This window comes from Neopelma chrysocephalum, unplaced genomic scaffold (genome assembly GCF_003984885.1).
Source record: "Neopelma chrysocephalum unplaced genomic scaffold, ASM398488v2 Primary Assembly neopelma1_60, whole genome shotgun sequence".
Taxonomy (NCBI): Eukaryota; Metazoa; Chordata; class Aves; order Passeriformes; family Pipridae; genus Neopelma; species Neopelma chrysocephalum.
In genome coordinates, this window is record NW_020897715.1 from 9,536,869 (window position 1) to 9,556,963 (window position 20,095).

The 20,095-nt window shown below is 40.8% G+C and overlaps 1 protein-coding gene across 1 annotated transcript; it reads left to right on the plus strand.

Moving 5' to 3' along the window:
• The first annotated feature begins 117 nt into the window (after positions 1–117).
• ZBTB11 (zinc finger and BTB domain containing 11) lies at positions 118–19,005 on the plus strand. Its single transcript, XM_027681018.1, has 11 exons — positions 118–444; positions 3,156–3,391; positions 4,047–4,278; positions 5,423–6,231; positions 8,252–8,431; positions 8,669–8,905; positions 9,289–9,433; positions 10,391–10,508; positions 13,024–13,182; positions 13,647–13,822; positions 15,758–19,005. The coding sequence occupies exons 1-11, from the start codon at positions 135–137 to the stop codon at positions 16,288–16,290; spliced, it is 3,135 nt and encodes a 1,044-aa protein (XP_027536819.1). The 5' UTR covers positions 118–134; the 3' UTR covers positions 16,291–19,005.
• Positions 19,006–20,095: the final 1,090 nt, after the last annotated feature.

The window sequence follows — 20,095 nt, forward strand, 5'->3', positions numbered from 1 at the left end:
CGCCCGGGGCCGCGACACTCCAGTTCCCCCCCGGGCGCGGCTCCCGCTGGCCCCGGGGCCGAGCCCCCTTCTCTGCCCCAGTAGCGGCTCCGAGGGCGCGGGGGGCAGCTCCCGCGCCCGCCCCCCCCCGCGTCATGTCCAGCGAGGAGAGCTACCTGGCCATCCTGCGGTACCTGACCAACGAGCGGGAGCCGTACGCGCCGGGCACGGAGGGCAACGCCAAGCGGAAGATCCGCAAGGCCGCCGCCTGCTACGTGGTGCGCGGCGGGACTCTATACTACCAGCGGCGGCAGCGCGACCAGCAGCGCTTCGCCGAGCTGGAGGTGGTGCTGCAGGCCGAGCGCCGCGCACGCCTCATCCGCAACGCGCACCTGGCGCCCGACGGCGGGCACCGCACCCGCCTGCAGACATGGCAGGGGCTCTCGCAAAAGTACTGGTGGAGAGGTGGGTGCAGCCGCGGGACACGGAGCGGGCGGACGGGGCTGCGGGTACTGCGGCGCTAGGGCAGAGTCACAGACTGGGACAGGCTGGGAGGGACCACAGTGGGTCGTCTGGTCCAATCTCCCTGCTCAAGCAGGGTCATCCCAGAGCACACGGCACAGGATTGTGTCCAGACGGTTCTTGAATGTCTGCGGTGAGGGAGACTCCACACCCCCTCTAGGCAATCTGTTCCAGCACACAGTCACCTGCACAGTAAAAAAGTTCTTCCTCATGTTCAGGTGGAATTTCCTGGGCATCAGTTTCTGCCTGTTGCCTCTCGTCTTGTTGCTTGGCACCACCGAGCAGAGCCCGGCTCCATCCTCTTGACAGCCTCTCCCTTCTGATACTTGCAGACACTGATGAGGTCCCCTCTCAGCCGTCTCTTCTCGAGGCTGAACAGACCTAGCTCCCTCCTCGTAAGAGAGATGCTCCAGTCCCTTAATTATCTTTGTACCCCTCCACTGGCCCCGCTCCAGGAGCTTCGTGTCTCTCTTGTACTGCAGAGTCCTGAAGGGATGTCCTTGTGCCCTCCCTGGAGAGAGCAGGAGAGCAGATTACCGGTGCCACCTCGAAGCACGTGGCCTGTGTCACTCCTCAAGGGGCAGGGCAAGGTGCACCTTGGCCAGCAAATTGTCCCACGGCTTCTTATCCAGTAGCCCTCTTTTGAATATGTGGAAACAAGGAACAGGATTGTCCCCCTCCAGGTGTTGCATACAGCTCGGTTAAGACAGGGACTTCTTAAACGGAATGCCTTGTATAGGGAGATAATCCGTTCCATGTGACCCGGGTTAGCTTTTAACTTCATCCGTGCATGTGGATGGTGATCATGTTTAGGTACTACAGCTGCCAGTGGTGGTTTGCAGTCCTGGCACTCGTTTTTATATTTATTTCTTTCTTCCAATGAGAAGCTGAAAAGCCCAGACCAATTCTCAGCTGAGTCCTGAGTGATATCACAGCCGTTGAAAATGGTGGTGCGTGAACAGCAATAATTCCCAGTTGGGGCCTTCTTTTGGCTGAGCCAGTGACTTGATATCTTGTTCCCTTTGGATTTGCTGTTCTACTTTTAGTCCTAGGTATCCATTAAAAAATATCCTGCTTTTCACTTGCCAAGGGCCAAGATTGTGTCTGTATTGCTTCTCTTGTTCTACTTTCTTCCTCAGTCAGCGAGTCTGTCATTTCAGCTTTGGTTTTCCCTATCTTAATTTGGAGGGGATTTGCTCTGGATGCAGCACATCATTCCAGTACAGATCTCATTGACTTGAATACCCTTTGATGTGAAAAAGGATTTGTTGTCTCAAAGTTGATATATCTATTCTGGATGGTAGTTTCCTTGCCTTTATCTGCGTTCTCATTGTCTGCCCAGTATTGGACTGTTCTAGCATCTCCTGTCACCCTGTGCTGGAAACTTCCCCAATGGACCTCATCACATCTTCTATTTGTCAGGAGAGAGCATTCTGCATCTTTTGAGGATACTAGTCACCTTTATTGGCACAACCTGTACTCTCCTGTTTCTCTTGCACTGAAAATACTAAAATTCATTCCCTGCTTTCAGTTCAAGTATTATGTTTCTTACCTGTGTCTCCTTTAAAACATTGTTTTCCTTTGCCATTACAATACTCTTGGGCTTCCAGTGGACAGCAGCTTTGACCCAGGTGTCATGTGGAGATGGGTGTTAGTCTAGTGTTTGCTCCAGCTGGGAAGCAATGGGCTGGAGCATGGCCCAGGGGCCAGGACAGGTGTTGGATATGTGATTTGAAGACTACAGGCCTACTGTGCTGAGAACTAGCCCTGATTTGAGATAAAATCAAGAAAATGTAAAAGTGTTTGAAATAGGCATGAATGTCTTGGGTTGCCTTAAGTGTGTGTTTTCCTGATCTTTACAGGGATACATATGGAATGATAGTGCATCTCATGCCCTGAGAAGGTGTGAGCAGTGCAAGTCTAAGACTCTGTCAGCCAAGTTTTTGAGCTGTGCTGGGTTTGAACTATAGAGGCATGGCTGTTACGTATGTTCTTATATTCTCCTAGTGAAGGAAATTAATTTGGATTGAAAGCCATACACAGAAAATGTCTGGGTACCTAGAAGAAGACCCTGGGTTTAGGAACTATTAAGTATCTAAAATTATTTACTTACACTGATTAGAGTACTGGTGGGAATTACTTGATTTAAATTCCAAAATCATAAGCGATTGATTTAAATCAGTGTTAATAATATGTATCATCATCATTGCATATAACACAGTTGATCCCAATTTTGTAAAAACCCTTAGATGAGCCTTCCAATTCCTGTCCCCTTCAGTAAGAACAAGCCATTTGTGTTGGCTAAATGCAGGATTACATTGCAGGTTTCATTGTCTTGGGATTCTTACAGTAAATGTCTAAGTACCATTATTTTTTTCTAGCCTTAAAAATCTTTCTAGGAGAGTTTGCTTGATGTAGTGACATTTTAAATGTTATCTCAAATAATTGGGTTACAGTAGTAATATGCAATATCATGAAATGGTGTGAGAGAATCAGAACTGGTAATGTGAAGTAGGAATGTGTAGGTGATTGACTTCCCTTTCCTTGGTTAGCATGTAATATGGTTATGCTAATCACCTACATGTTTAATTGTGTGCTTAAGATAAATTCAATTACGATGAGAAGCCTAATTAAGCTCCATTAATTTTCCTTAGGTATCCTTAAGCAGGTTAAAGATTACATTAAAGAATGCAGCAAGTGCCAGGAAAAGCTGGATCGCTCTAGATCTCTGTCGGATCCTTCTGAAATGCTGGGGGAACTAGGACTGGATGCAAAATCTCATGAAGATAGCAATGAAACAGATGATGAATTGAGTAACACAGGATCAATTCCAGCTGCATCCCCAAAGCCTGTGAAGAAGAAACCAATAGCAAAGCATGAGCTTGTGTTTGTAAGTACCATTGTTTACATCTGAATGAATTTGAATTGTCTGTTTCTGCATTCTTGGTCATGTACTTATTTTCCATTGTTTTGATAATCTTGTAATAGCAAAACAATATAAATTTTGCCAAAGATATTGAATATGTGCAAACGGGTTAGTGGTATAGATGACATGAAATTAATTATAGTACATCACTGTTGGAAAAGAAAATCATCCTGATTCCTATTTGTGCATATAGAATCCAAGGTAAAATGAATGGCAAAATTACCAGTGGTAAAACATCACATAAAAGATTGTCTTGGGCTCTTTATCTGTTCCTTAATAAATTATGCTATATTGATACATAAAGTTCTTGTTCGTAAGTGCAGCCTCATGGGCGCATAAAGACGCATATCTAGAAACCATTTCAGACTGTAGCATAGAAAAATATGGTCAAAGAACTGTTTGAATGTGTCTTCCCATTTTTCCAGTTCTGTGCTTTAACTGTGTTTGGAGGGAGGGTGAAGTTTAAAGAAGAAAACAATAGTAAATTTAAGCTTTATGTTATACAGGCTTGAACTGATTGCATGGTTGCAGAAAATAACCCTTTTCTGTGTTTCAGTGTGAATGCTTAAAAAGGCACAGTCTAAATGTAATGAAGTTTTCATAATGTTGTTTATGACAGGTGGACAGTAAGGGCCTTGTGAAGCAGTCATCTTCCAAACATTGTCTGTCAGTCTTAAACCAGCTGAATCAGCAGAGGCTTTCCAATCAGTTCTGTGATGTGACTTTGCTGATTGAAGGAGAGGAGTACAAAGCTCACAAATCTGTCTTGGCAGCCAACAGCGAGTACTTCCGAGAGCTCTTCATTGAAAAGGGAGCTGTCACTAGTCATGAAGCTGTAGTGGATCTGTCAGGTGAATTGCTGTGGGTTTCAAAGCTAGAAATCGTAATATCCTAAGTAAGGTGTACAGTGTTTAATTCAGTCTTTTTTGAGTGTTCAGGACAACCAAATATTTTTATCATGTTTTTTTCTCTCTTTTAATCTAGAAGTATTTTGTGTGGATTTTAATGCTAAAGTGATCCCTCTGATTTTGTCCAATCTGATTTTCCATGGACTATGATATTTCATCTTAAAATATCTGAGAAGCTTTTGATTGATTTTTTTACCTTACTTAGGCGCATTTCCTCCTTGTATTAGTCACAAACATTAAAAGGGAACATAATCAAATGTTGAATACATCAATAGGGGATGTTGACTAGTTTATTGGAGAGCTGTTTAGCTTACCAAATGCTAAATTGTTTCTTAATTCTCTGAAGAAGTATTATACATGTCTGCTTATTTCTCAAACCTCCTGGTATGTTAAAGATTGGAGACAATTCTAAAATTAATGCTTTAAAAATAGGTTTGTAGTGATGAAGAATACTGTACAGAACATATGCCTTCTGCATTGCTTTCTCATGAGTTCTTAACTGTGCTTGTCTCTGCATGAACAGTACATTTCTAATATGCAGGTCCAGAAGGTCCCCCAAATCAAATGCTTGATTTATGATTTACGCAACTGTGGAAAATTTTACCAAATTCTTATATTTAAGCATTTCTATCTATATATCCATATATTTGTTGTTTCCAATAGCTATTTTCTTGTTTTACTTTTCTGCCACACCAGTTGATACTTAAATCCTGAGTGCTTTCTGAATGTAGCAGGTCCAGAAAAATTTTTGTTAAATTAATGTGTTTCAAAAATATTGTGGCTCTCCCAGCATCTTGAAACATTTTTCTAGGAAATATTATTGTGAAACTACCTGAGTTCTATGTAGTTATTGGAAAAGTTGTCTGAGCTTACTTACCCATAGAAAATATATGAAGAGGAAGCTTTTGTGTAAATGACAACTAATTGAGTCCCACTGGAGAGGCTTCAATGTTATTTCAAAGTGTGTTTTGCTCTAAATTTCAGACTTAACCATATCAAAGGTGAACTGTTGTATTCATCATGGGATATTTTGGTGTAATTCTGAGTCATCAGTACTTGCTCTAATACCTTGTTTTATTCCTGGTAGGGTTCTGCAAGTCCAGTTTCCTGCCTCTATTGGAATTTGCTTACACTTCAGAATTAACTTTTGACTTCTGTAGCATGGCAGAAGTGGCCATGCTTGCCCGGCATCTCTTCATGACGGACGTCCTGGAAATCTGTGAAAATGTGCACAAACAGATGGAAGAGAAACAAATCACGGTGTACCAAAAGGGAGACATTCAAACTGTGGAGTCAACACAGAACTTAGCAGAGCAGGCTGAAGTTGGGACACAGCCCACAGATGGTGCTGAGCAGCTTAAGCTCACAGACAGTGAAGTGCCAGTAGCTGTGAATGGAGCTCCTTCCTCTGCTGGGACAGAGGAGGCAGCAGCACCCCAGCCCAACCTCCTGCAGCCAGAGCCTCTGGAGGCCACTCCCAATGATCTTCCAAAGCCTGTGGAGCAGCGTGAAACAGCTGAGAATTACATCAAGATCCAGCTGGTGGGGAGCATTTCAAACAGCCTCTACGAAAGGTTGGATGTGGAAGCTGAAAGGTTGGGTGTGGAAGCTGTGGACACAGAGAGTCAAACAGAAACTGAGACTGTTCAAAATGAAAGTGATACTCATTTTGTGGACGCTGCTGCTGAAGACTCCTCAGAGACACTCACGCAAACAAGTAACGAACAGAGCATCCCAGTGTCCCCGCAGGAAAACCTTGCTTCCAGCCAGGATGATACTTACAAGAGCAAGCTTCGCCAGCGTTCTGTCAGTGAAGGGGGATATATCAGATTGCATAAAGGAATTGAAAAGAAACTGCAAAGCAGAAAGACAAATCCTAAATCTGCAGTACAGCAGGTATTCTATCTGTCATAAGGCCTGTTGTCAGTTATTACCAGTGTTTCAAAACCTGTCTGAAAAGTCTACTTCGCCCCCCCCAAAAAAAAAACAAAAACAAAAAAACCCGTTGACTTGGCATCAATGTTCCTTCCATAATAAAGACCTTGAGAATGCTCAGTGACTTTAGCCCAGCTTGAGTATCTTCTCACAGCAATCCTCGATGATCTGTGAATTTAATTTTTAACTATCTCATGTGTATGTCAGTCATAGACAAATGTATTTATCTCTTAGGGAATTGAGACCCTACATTTGTTCGGACTGGAAAACAGCATTGAGAAAGAAAAATTTGACATCCCATGTGGATCTTAAGATGTAGTCATAAGTCACAATAATGCAGTTCTGCTACCTTCAGATTGGGGTCAGTTCAGAAAAAAAGGTTCAAAGAGCATTGATGTTAAAATCTCTAGCACTCGAATATACTAAATGTTGAGCCACCAGTTCCACACACAGGGGAATAATTTGTTATCATTACAACACCCTCATAGCCAGAAACTGTAGCATTAGTCTCTTTCCTACTGATGGGCAGTTCAAATCCCAGGTGTTAGAACTACCACAGTCAAAATACTTGAGCAACCTATTTATGTGGATTGGAAAATCACAAGTTTTTGTTCTGTTTTGGGAGGGGGGAATATTTGCCTTCAGGAACAGCTCCTGTTAACTTATTTTGCAGTTTTTAAATCCAGCCCATTGACACATGAGGTCCACAAACAGTGGCCACCTATGGAAAAAAGCAGTTGGTTTAGATAATTGCTCGGGATTGGATTCAGGAATGGGTTTCTCCTTTCCTAACTCATTTCGTAGCTTTTAGCATTTTTGTCTTGGGCATCCCTCAACTTCCCCCTATGGCACTGGATGTCTCATAAACTTTGGGAAGGAGACACTCCTTTCTGAGTTCCCAGTTTTGATGCTGGCAGAATACCAGGACAGTGATTGCAGGAAAAATGCTGCCGACTTGAATTACAGTGCTTCCACTTGGCGTACAGATACCAGGTATGAGGTGTGCTGTGTAGGAATTACTTTCCAAGCTCTTACTAACCACACACTGAACAAAATTATTTTTGTGGCTTCACAATTTAGCTAAGTTTGCATAAGTTCTCAGATCAACAGTAAAATTTAAAAAAAATATGAAAATATTGTCTCTGTGTTGAGTTTGTTTGGCTTCCAGAGGCATGGAAGGGCTGACATGTTTTCAAAAACTGTTAGATACCTTGCTCATAGGGAGAACAGGACAAAGAAATAGGGATGCTTGTATTTCCTTCCCTTGCCTTATTCTCAGAACCCCAGAGGGTCCTGATACAGGAAGTTTCAGCCTGGTCACTTACAATTTGGCTTCTAAAGAATTTGACAGTGAGTTTCTACAAAGGAAAATGAGATTATCAGCTCCAGGTAGCACTGCCAATGATGCCTAACAAAAAACCACTAGTGCCTTACATAAAAAAGTCTCCAGGAAAGCTGGAATACTCTTAATCTGAAAGAATTTATTTGCTTAAATACTGTGAATTTTTGGTAGGTTATTAATAGCTCATAAAAATTAATTAGGCCTTTTTATTTAGTACGATGACTTTTCTGGTAAAGCTAATATAAATTCTGAAAAGGGAAGTTGGGGTTCAGCAAAGGGTTAGAAACATTTGATAGAAATTGTGACTGGTAGTACTTTGTGATTCCCCTGTAACTATCCCTTAGCTCTCACTTGGGGAGTTACTCAGGGCTGAATAGTAATTTGTCCCTGAACTGGTAAATCATCGTGTGCCCATTATCATAGCCAGTTTACAGTTTTAAGACCAGTTTGTCACTCACCATGAGATCTGTAGTTTTGCAGTGAACTGAAATGAGATAACTTTCTAGCAGCCAAGTTAACTTTGCAAAATTAACAGGTGTTATAGCAACACTGAAAAATCAGTTTTTAGTACTCACTCGGAGAGGAAGTATGAAATACAGTGTAGTAAAATTATTTAAGAGTTATGTTTTTCCAACCTAGGTTGCCATGAAGCTGGTACAAAGAGGGAAAAAAATGAAACAGCCCAAAAGAGAGACCACGGAAAATAAGGAAGTTGAAGCTCAGCACAAGTGCACAGAGTGTGGAATGGTGTTCCAGCGGCGCTATGCACTTATAATGCACACACTGAAACATGAAAGATCTCAAGAATATAAATGTCCCGTAAGTTGAGGGTTTTTTGTTTGTCTGTAAACCTCCCTCTTAATGAAAATTCATTGAGTAATGACGTTAGTAATTATTTTTTCTTACTTTTTTTTGGTACAAGCTTCTGTTTTCCTTAAGGATTTCAGAGTCAGATGCAGTCTTGATCTGGGTGGGGTGGGGTAAAATGTGGTGCAGCCACTTGGCCTGACAGCACTATGTGACATGGGAGTAAAGTTGTGATATTTTCTTTGCCAGCTGTGTAAAAAGGAGTTCCAGTATGGTGCATCCCTGCGGGCCCACCTTGTCCGGCACACTCGGAAGACTGAAGCCAACCCCGCAGCTACGAGTGCAGAAGGGACGGGTGTGTCTGCAGTGAAAGGGAGAACTAAACGGGAATTCGTGTGTGATATCTGTGGGAGAACTCTGCCTAAGCCCTATTCTCTCAGAATACATATGCTCAAACATACAGGTGTAAAACCACATGCATGCAAGGTAAAGTCATTTTACTCTCTAATCAAATCAGTAGTGGTCTCTTGATATTTTGGTATTGATGCTGTGCCCTAAAATTCATGTTAATTTTAGTCACTTCAGAATAGGGAATGCTGCTGTAACATCCTGATGAAATTGCTTGCAGTCTGAGAGCAAGAAAACTAGAATGAATTTGAGTCATGAAAGTCCACATTCCTGTGTCTAGAAGAATGTCTTCCCTCGAGTATTTGTTTTTTTAACAGGCCAGTTCTGTCACTGGTGCAAAATCACAGGCATGGCTATCCTAGTTCCCAAGAAATACAGGAGGTTTTGTTGTGTTTGAGGTTAAACACATATTATATAATGATTTTTGTTTGTCCTATTTCACCACGTACGGATTTTTTTAGGTTTGTGGAAAGACCTTTACATATAAGCATGGATTAAAAATGCACTTGGCTCTCCACGAAGTACAGAAACAGTTCAAGTGTGACTTGTGTGAGAAGTCTTTTGTCACAAAAAGAAGTCTTCAGGAACACATGAGCATTCATACAGGTAAGTGATGAGAAAGGGAATCCTTTTCCTTTGGCTGGCTGTTCTGTGCTGCTGAACTTCATTATTGTTCTTCAGTGTCAAAGGCACTGTTTAAAAAAAGAAATGGCAGTTTCTCCTTTTTCCTCTAGTGGTCAGGCAGCAGAAATAGAGGGAAGTAGTCATTTTTCTGGGCTTATTTTACCATAGCTTAATGTTATTATGCAGATGTTCTATGCAAGAACAGGGAATCGTGGTTGGTCTTTTCCTGTGGTTTTATGTACATGCTTAATGTCTATATCATGTCAATTCAGCAAAAAATAGACAGCAGGCTGGAATGTTTTAGAGCACTTACACTTCTAGCCTACACTTTTAGAGGAAAACAAGTTAAATCTCTCAAAATCTCCATATATGTTTTACAAGACTTACTGAACTAATGCTGACATTTTAAAAAGCCTGGTGTCTTGAAAGATCTTAGGATGTGAAAGAATGACAGTGTAATGATTTAATACAAGGAGTTTATATTAGTACTCATCACTACTACATCGATGAATTGGAGCAGAAATTTTTATTTTAAGGTATTTTTCTACAAGTTCAAGATTTAATACAATTAATTAAACAATGCTGTGTTGCTGGAAAAGTTGCATAATATGTGAACACAGCCAATTGGGGGGGGTTCACACAAGAGAGCAGTTTTTAGGCTGCTCACTTCTCATGACTGATTAGTAGCTGCAATGAGGTACTTGTGTGTAAAAAAAGTGAAATAAAGCAATTTAGAGTTGCTACTCCACTCTGTGTATTATTGCATTAGCACATGCAAAATACACTTAAAAATTCTGTCTGTGTAATTAAACCAACTTCTCTTTGTAGCACTGCTCTGATTACTTAAGATAAACTATATGAGAATTAAAAAAAAACACTCTCACAAGGCACTTCAGAGAAATGGAGGCCTGGCTTGGTAACATATTTTGTTTTTTTCAGGAGAATCCAAGTATCTTTGCTCCATCTGTGGAAAATCCTTCCACAGGGCATCAGGACTCAGTAAACACATAAAGAAACACCAGCCAAAGCCTGAAGTTCGCGGATATCAGTGTACTCAGTAAGTTGGTTGGTGGGTTTCTTTGGTGGGCTTTTTTTCTTAACATTAAGATCCTCGTAATTTTAAAGGTCAAAAGCAGCTCCTTGATGTAGTGTAAAACTATTCCACTGGCCTGGGATAAGACTTTTAAAGCATAAAAGTAAAAAATGCATTTTTGTAAATACATGTGTTGGAGAGCAAAAGCTTGGTTTTTAACTGTTACCTGGCTCTGGTTTCACACAACTGTTCTCTAAGGAGTGTGTTTGCACTGTAATAGTTGCTGTGATCTGTAGCTATGTGGGTTTACAGCTCCTTTGTAGGACAGATCAGAGTGGTAAGGTTGTCAGAGGCCAAGGGCCTTCAGCCTGGTTTTGCCCTCTCTAAGTGTGATAGTTGATTTCAGTTTAATTTGAAAATGTCCTGTATAGTCTACAAGGTCACATACTTGTGTGCATCACAATACACACTGTATTTAGCAAACAGCTCTGCAGGAACATCACCATAAATTAAGACTCACTGACTGTTGCATTTAATTTGATTATAAAACATACAAAACCACTTAAATATCTTTGCATTATGGACTTTAGTTTAGCAGAAAGTGTACTTGGAAAGAGTGCATCTCTTAGTGCATTAGTGAAACGTGGATACTTTTTCCATGACCAAGCAGACTATAGGGGAACCTTTCAAGTGACCAAGAAGGACAAATAGTGCTTAATTTTTTTGAACTCTCAGTTAGGTCCCTGGAAAGCTCTCTCAAGTTTTAAGAGGAGTTGCACAATTTATGAATGCCTGTAGCATCTCAAGGTTTTAATGAAAGCAATAATCTGAAGTATTGTTTAAGGTATCTCTGGTAGTGCTGCTGCGTGCTAGCAAAAATAATATTTTCTGAGTGCTGAAAACTTACTTTAATTCTGTCAGCAATGTTTTTTAGTGCTTTTTAATGCTAAAAATATTAATCCTAGAAATACAAAGAAAGACCTAATAGAGGCCACAGACACTATTTCATGAAACACACTAGGGAAGGCAATTTTGGTTTTGAAGGCAAAATATATTTTAAAAATGAATTTTTTTTATTTAAGGCAGTAGAGTAATGGATGGAAAAGATCACCTAGACAGAGAAGATATTTTGAATCCCCAGCTTCTTCAAGACAGACACAGTCCTTCTGCTGCAAAGATCTCTACTAAAGATATAATTGATGTTTTCACAAATGGTTTAGAGACCTTCACTAAGCAATAACCAGACTTTAGTTTTTTAATTTGGTGGCTTGGAATGGAAACATCACTGCCAGGCTTTAGTTTGAACTTCTGGCCAAACTGAGTAAAGCTGAACCTGAGCTATTTTCCTAAAATGGTCATGGAACTATTTCAGTGAAGTATGTGTTTGATAAATTGCAGTAATGTATAAGTGTTAGAAGGTGGTGGTTGCTTGAGTTTTGTACTTCTCTAATGACTTCTCCAAATATGCAATCCTTGAGGAGAGAGCACTGAGTGCCAATCTTTGTGATACTTTTTGTTGTGGCTGTGCGAACCAAGGATCTCCAAGAGCCCCATTTGAAGAGGAGCTGTCAGTTTTTCCAGCCTAGGAGGAGGAGTTTGTTTGGGTGGCTCAAGGATCATCACCTGTTTTCCCCCTGCCCTCAAAGGCAAAGAAGACTTTTTCTCCTCTCCAGAATGCCCATTATTCAGGAAATGTAATGTTAAAAGTTTTGGTCCTGCCTGGAAGCTATTTTATATTTTCAGGTTCTGCTGGAGGTTGAGAATTCTGAGACTTCCTCATTCTGGTGGTTGATCGTCTACAGAAGTTGAATCCTCCACCTTTGCTTGCTGACATTTCTCTGCCTCTGTCCCTTTTTGAGTCATAGAGCTCTGTGATGTTACATGAGAGAGGAGACAGAGATGATCAGCAGAATTTCTTTCAAAGGGAGAAACCATGTCTTTGATTAGACCAGTCTCTGTAGTTTTCATACCAAGAAGAGCTATATAGTCATATTGTGGCAAGGTATAAATGAAGGAAAACAATAAGGTTGCCTGGGTCTAGATGTGTATAAGCATCTAGCTAAGGAATGAGTATCACTACTTTCAGATGCTTTCTTGTAGGATCATGGATTTGATATTTTCATTTCTAAAAAGAACTACATTTGAACATTACAAACAACAAATTCCAGTTGTCTATGTATCAGTAATTAATTCTCTTTGGTTAAGGGAAGAAGCAGGTGTTAATGCCCTCATATGTTCATATGGTATAACACAAATTTCTGATGTCTCCGAGTTGTTTTGACTTTGATTATTCCCCATTCACATAACAGAAAGAATGTCGTTACTCATAAGAGACAGTGTTGTTTCAGAGGTCCTCAGATTTTATCCCAGGCTTTCAAACAAGCTGCTGGTCTTTTTAATTTTCCCTAGTTTGGAAAGGGATTGTGCTTTATATAAATATCAATGATGCAGTAGGTGTTCTCAAAAACTTTAGTTGCTATTAAAGAATAGGGTCCCAGTGCCTCTCTTATATAGGGTGCTAAAACATTTACTCTTGCAGGTGTGACAAGAGTTTCTATGAAGCTCGAGATCTTCGGCAGCATATGAATAAACATTTAGGTGTGAAACCATTTCAGTGTCAGTTCTGTGGAAAATGTTACAGCTGGAAGAAAGACTGGTATTCTCATGTAAAGTCTCATTCTGTCACAGACCCTTATAGGTAAGAGAAAATTAACAACTGAAATGTACTAATCAAAATGAGGTTATACAGATCCACAGCCAGCCAACAAGGAACTGCCTAGTCCACTCTAAAAGTACCAACTGATTGGTGGTGACTGGGGTCTTGTGAATGGGTGGGTGACTTTAAATAGTGTGGTTTAGCTGTTAACCTGCTGAGATAGTCCTGGGACTAAGATACATGACGTAGTGTGAGGATAAATATAATTGATGAAGTTAGAAATGCTTTATGTGGGATCTCACTTCTCTAGAAGGTAAGTGGAAGCTTTGTGGCTGTGGATAAGAGAAAATGTAATTCAGTCCAACAGTGTTACTTCTAGTTAGGGAACTGCTTGTTATATGAGACAGTATTCCCATTAAACTTTGCCTACTGTAACTCAAGTGCATTTAGGTTTAAATACATAACTGTACAATAATGGTTTTAATAGATTTCTCAACCCATTTTAGGTGTAATGTATGTGGAAAAGAATTTTATGAGAAGGCTTTGTACAGAAGACATGTAAAGAAAGCCACACACGGTAAAAAAGGAAGAGCAAAACAAAATCTGGAACGAGTTTGTGAGCATTGTGGAAGAAAATTCACCCAACTCCGGGAATACAGGAGACACGTGAACAATCATGAAGGTATGTAGAAAACAAACAGTGATGACATCCCTCAACCCCTAAAACCATGGTGGAGAGATGGATAATTATTTCTTTGAGTCTGTGTATATCCTATGTGGTAAGACATGTAAGAGTTCTTACAGATTCTCCAGTTTTAAGCTAGTCCTGGCTTGATAACTTGCTGCCAGTGATTCCCAGAGGTGGCTCTTGGGATCGTTCTAAAACTCCAGTCACATACAAGGACAATGCCAATTTGTCTTTCTCATAACTTTAACGGAAGAACTTTTTTACAAGTGATTAAAAGGTGTAAATCTGGCAAAGAATTGGATGTCGTAAAACATTCTCCACACACAGTTAAAATAATCTTCAGATAGGAGAATGATTGGCCTAAATTAAAAAAAAATAAATACCAATGTTGGAAATTGATCAACTTTTTGATTTATAACAAGCAGTAAACTCTGGGATGCTTGGTGAAAATATGAAAACATTTTACAATTTTCTTTTTAAAAAAGTATGTGCATTTTTACTTTAGATGTGAAGTATGAAATTGATTTTTGAGTACTATGTTGTTGCAGCTGTGCTGGGAGTCTGTATTCTCCTATTGGAGGGCAAACCCCACTTTTTTGAAGCATTTCTCCTTTTAAAGAGCTCTTATGAGTAAATCTAATAGCTGTCTAACTATTGAAGTGGACATTTTGTGTTTGTTTCTAAACAAAGTGTCGTGCAATAGCCTAATCTACAGGAACTGTGGCAGAGGAAAAGCCAGTATTGAGATGGCATTGGTCACCACCCATACGCCCCATTAGATATTACAGACCATGGAACTTGGATGTTATGAGGGGGAATAAGATTCTAAAAACATCAGGTGCTGTATTTGAACATATGAAGTGTAGAAGAGGAGGTGAAACAGGTGTAGGTGTACAGAAGGACTTACAGAAACAAAGGGTGGCTAGAAATAAATGTAAGTGACAGATTCTGTGAAGTAAAACATGGTTTCAGAAAGTCATCACCAGCAAAAAAAATAATTAGAATTCATATTATTAAGTAGTGTGCACTTAAAACAGGGAAGAAACTTCATTAAAAGGAATCTTGAAAAGTTTTTTAGAGGTAAAATGTTAGATTGGCATCTTAGTTTAACAAGATTACAAATTAAAAACTAAGAGACTTCAGGTGAAGTATGGAAAAGGAAAAGAAACAGCTTTTTATTAACAAAATCAGAATAAACAACAAATGGTGCAATCAAAAACTTTCAGAAGAAACAAAACAAAGTCCCAGATCCCCAGGTGGGGAGGAAGAAACCTGAAGCAACTCGGAGGCGGGGGGGGAAATGCAAGGCTATCCCAGCGGTTCAAAAGCTGCTCACAGCCATGTGTGCTTGCAGCCAGCAATGAAATAAAAAAGAAGTCCTTTTCCCACAGGCAGTCTTGAAAGCAGAATACCTCACTCTGAGATGGGTCGGTCTCTCTCTATCTCAGTCGTCCTCCGTGAGGTGTCCCATGGGGAAAAAACTTCCTCTCAGGAAAAGAGAATGAGGTGGCCAAAAACCAGGCTCTTGCTCTGTCCGGTCCCAGACCAAAACCCCAAAAGCCCCCAAACAAAAGACTCCCAGCCCTCCCCACCCTGCCCAGTGTGTGCGGCTTTGCTCTGCCCCCACCCCCATCCTGGAAGAAACGGATGGGGGGATGGGGCACCACACTGGGAAAAAATTCCTACATTTCTTTTCAAACCTATGACAATTGGGCTGAGCACTTGTTGAAAATCTTACCATTGAATGTATTATGGTTGCATTATATTGTAGCCCAGAAGTGGTGAACGGGATCTCTTTCTTACATGGTGGATGTTACAGCATTCCTTTTGTTCTTTCATACTCCTCTTTTCCCTGTCAGTTCTCATCATGGCTCATGCCTGTTCATGAACTCTGGTGGTCATCTCTTCCTTGCTTTCCCCCGAGCACAGGTGTGAAGCCCTTTGAGTGTCTGACGTGCGGGGTGGCCTGGGCCGACGCGCGCTCCCTGAAGCGCCACGTGAGGACACACACCGGGGAGCGGCCGTACGTGTGCCCAGTGTGCAACGAGGCCTACATAGATGCCCGGACCCTGCGGAAGCACATGACCAAGTTCCACAGGGACTACATACCCTGCAAAATCATGCTGGAAAAAGATACTCTTCAGTTTCACAACCAGGGGACGCAGGTGGAGCATGCCATCAGCATTTTAGCAGCAGATGTGCAGGAGCAAGAAACCGAGATTAGTTTTGGCGCTGGTGAGGGCGAGACTGTGGTAGTGACAGGGGAGACGCTTGAAGCCATCGAAGCAGTTGCAGCTACTGAGGAATGTACATCAGTCTCTACTCTTTCTGACCAAAGCATCATGCAGGTGGTGAATTATGTATTGGCACAACAGCAAGGACAGAAAATGGCTGAAGGGACGCAGGCCATTGAAACTGTAGAAGTAGAAGTGGCCCATGTTACAACAACAGAGTCCATTTAGTGTATGAGACAGCATGAAGAGTGAGGTGTTACAATCTGTGAGAGGCAAGTATTGAATGGGTTATCTGGGGCTTTCAATTATGCCTGTTTTCAAACAGTTACTCCTCAATACTGAACATTGTGGTGACGAAATACTGCACCACACACTAGAGGGAAAAAGTTAAGATGCTCCAGTGTGGGCCAAGGCTTTGAAAGCTAAGACGTCTGTATTGACCATAACTGAAAGAAAAAAAAAGTTAGAATAATGTTTTTTGTGTCATGGAGTAAGTATCATGCTGTAACTTAAAATTTAAAAGAAAAAAAACATATAAAAAGGCTGCACTAAAAACTAGAAATGCACAGCTATCAGTAGCTTTCTTTTTTTGTTTTAATGTGCATTTCCTCAAGTTTGTGAGCAAATTACTTCTATTGGATTCTGTCTGTTTACTCCCCAAGACAAGGGGGTGTTAGAATGCTTTGTGCAGCATGTGCTTCATGTGACATGCAAAAAAACTGAGGCTTTTTTATTTTGGCAGAGGCACCATTGGCTGTTAGTGAATCCCAATTCGAAGAACTGACTTAAATTCCAGGTCAGTGGATGGCGGGTCCAAGGTGCAGCAAAACACTGTTAAAATGTTTTACACATAATGGGCAGGGATCTGCTGAAGGCTGAGGAAGTGGTTCTCCAAGATGATTGTGAATTCAAGTTGACCAGAGGACAGCGCACCACAGGGAGACTCCTTAGAGAAGTCAACTCCTTTTCATTTGTAAGGGAGGAGCTTTCCCTGCAGCCTCCGTGCACAGCCATGTTTAGGTCAATGTTTGGCTGTCTAAAGGAAGCTGTCGCCAGCACTGATGTCTGTACCCAAAGCAGGCAGCCTAATGATGGATGTTTCTAGTTTTGCTTTACATTTAATGTACAAACTCTCAAATAAAAAAGGTGCAGCAGCACACTTCTTTGGGAATGTAAACATGCCAAAGAAGTCCATCTAGTTACGATCTGATCTTGTAAGTAGGAGGAGCCGCCGTGCTAATTCCCAAATAGGACACATAGCAATATCAGGATAGAAAAACAGGAAAATCTTAGTATGGGGTAAAAATCAGATTTGTCTCAAAATTACCAATGTCTCTAGGAGACCCTATTACTGCTGCTGTAAGAAAATACTTCCAGGGCCAGTTAATTGCCCAGTGTTACACCACATAGATGGAAAAATCCTTACTAGGTGTTTCTGCAGCCAAGTGTGAATCACAGCCATGCTTGGCCCAAGTTTACATGTCCCTTATTTAATACCACCAACAGCGCACATCTTGATGTGTACAAGGTGTGGGTTCTTTTATTGTTGGTTGTTTGGGTTGTTTTTTAAGCAAGCAGATGTTTGTTGAGGTAACTGAAAGTGCTTTGCATATGAACAATCAGAACTGTCTTTAAATTATTCTGTCTATAGTGGTATCAAATATTTCCTCATTTGGACAGTGGCAAGATACCCAAGGAGCCAGAAACCTGTACTATTGCAGGGTAAACTTCATAAATAAAACAACATGCATATAATTCTGTGCTACCTGTGAAACAGATCCACTGAACAAAATTTAAGAAACCCTATGGCAAAGTAACCACTTCATTTGAATTAGTATTTCTACCTTTCATCTTATTTAACTATGTGAGTATCTGTCTACTAAGCTACAGAGTGGACTGTTCTTTTTATACTTTGCAATCCTGTAGATAAGCAGTTATTGAAAATTTTTCAGCAATATGTAGTTTGAATTCCTGTCTTGGATCCAAATTAATTTGTAGATGTCTATTTCAGGGTCTTCCTTCAGAAAAATAATGTAGTTATTTATACATCCTGCAGCCCTTTACAATTGTATTATTTTCTAATTACCAAATGGAATAAAACTAAAATTAATATTTAAAAAAAATACTGCTAGCTGTAACTTGAATTTTTTATGGTCAAGAATCTGGAGATAGCCATCCTGCTTAAAATTAAAATACTGCCATTATGATGAAAAAATATTTAAAAGAGCACTAGGTAAACTTTAAATTTACTTCAATGTTTTTATCCTACAAATTATTACTAAAGTGAAGAAATGTTCAAGGAAAAATAGCTGTAAATAATGCTAGAACATTATTTGTATATTTAGTGTGTTACCTTACAAAAAGAATATTACCAGCACCTTAGTTTAATCTTTGGTGCATTTATTTATTTGCCCAACCTATGGAAGAGGCAGAAGTGAATGTGAATTTCAGAGCCTTCTTATCCACTCTAAAAATGCTGTAACTGACTCAATAGACTGCTCTTTAAAAACAACAACCAAACAAACAAATCCCAAAAGGTTTTTTCCTAAACAAGGTTCAGCCAGGAATGTCAAAGCTGAATGATGTGCATCCCTTTCCTGACACGCTGTGCCTTACCTTTCCAGAACGGCGTGAGGTAAGTAGGGAGTGTCGCTTTTGGCTTTGCTGTTCCCACGTATGTGTTGCCTTACATTTTTCTTTAGACTTCAGCACTTAAGATGTTCACTACCCTTCTGCAATCTATTTGAAGTCAGACTGCAAATATGCAGTTGATATTTGATTTTTTTTAAATAAAGTTCATGAGAAGTGTCCATTTATTAAGTATTCCTGGTGAATTCCTGTACATAATTAATTTGATTTGTACATTCTGCTCTTTTTATTTAGTGTTAGATGTATAAAGTTATGGTTAATTCTGTCATCAAATAAACGGAGCTTTGCCATGAATTACTCTTTCAAGAAACTTTTTTTGGCAGATGAGGAGGAAGGGGTTGCAGAATTGTTTATTCCTCCTCAGTATTTCTTTCCATATATAGGCTAATGTCTGGTCTGAATAGTTCTAGGAAGGCCTGGTTTTTAATTTCTGCTTAAGGCTCAAAGAATTAACATGGATGAGGAAAGGAAACACACTGCCCTCCTGAATTTTGTCAGAACGTGGTTCTGCAAGAGCACAGTGCTAACAAAACAGCGTGTATATTGATACTGAAATCACTCTGGCTGCAAGGCCTCTTGCTGGGGGAGGCATCTGCTTGGCTCCCCGGCACCCGCTGTAACCGTTGTGGTTTGTGTCAGGTGGTGTTTCTCTTGACTTGGGTTTCTGTACAGCACTGGTACCCCAAGGCAAGCATCAGACAGCACTTCCACCTTGGCCTCTGCTCTGGGACGAATATTTGAGCAGGGGTTGTGGGGTGGAAATTGTCCTCCAGTGTCATCCTGGCTGAAGGATGAGCTGTACAGCTGCTCCTGGGCTGGGAACAGTGTGCTGTGCCTTTCCATTTGCTGTTACAGGAACTTTCAAGGCAACACCAATGGCGCAGAAAGGTTGATTACCTTTTGTGGTTCATCCTGATTCCTCAGGGAAGTGCTAAGGGAGCTTTTTAGTGTATTGGCTCTCTGTGAGCCCATGTAAGTAAAAAAGCAGGTATATAATTAAACAAAAACAGGTTTCAAAGGTTGAGTGCTGAAGGAGTAACGTAGCCTACTGTTGAATTACTACTCTTCCACAGGGATGCAACCATAGATGCAAAACAGCCACGTGATGTGTGGATAATTTCCCCCCCCCTTTGTTTCTACTTGAGCTAGAACTGTCATTCCTGAACCGTTAAAGCTAGAACCGAGCTAGAACCATTAAAGGAAGCATGGTGAATTTCTACAGCACTGGAGGGGTGTATATTATGGTAACATTCAGGAGCCAGTCTTAGAGCTGCTGCTGACAGCAGGGTGGAACCCAGCAGCTCTCAAGCAGTTCTTTACCAAGGCCTATTCTTGTGCAGAAGAGTTCCAGCTGCAGAAGGCAAGAGGCCCCTGGTCACTCTGT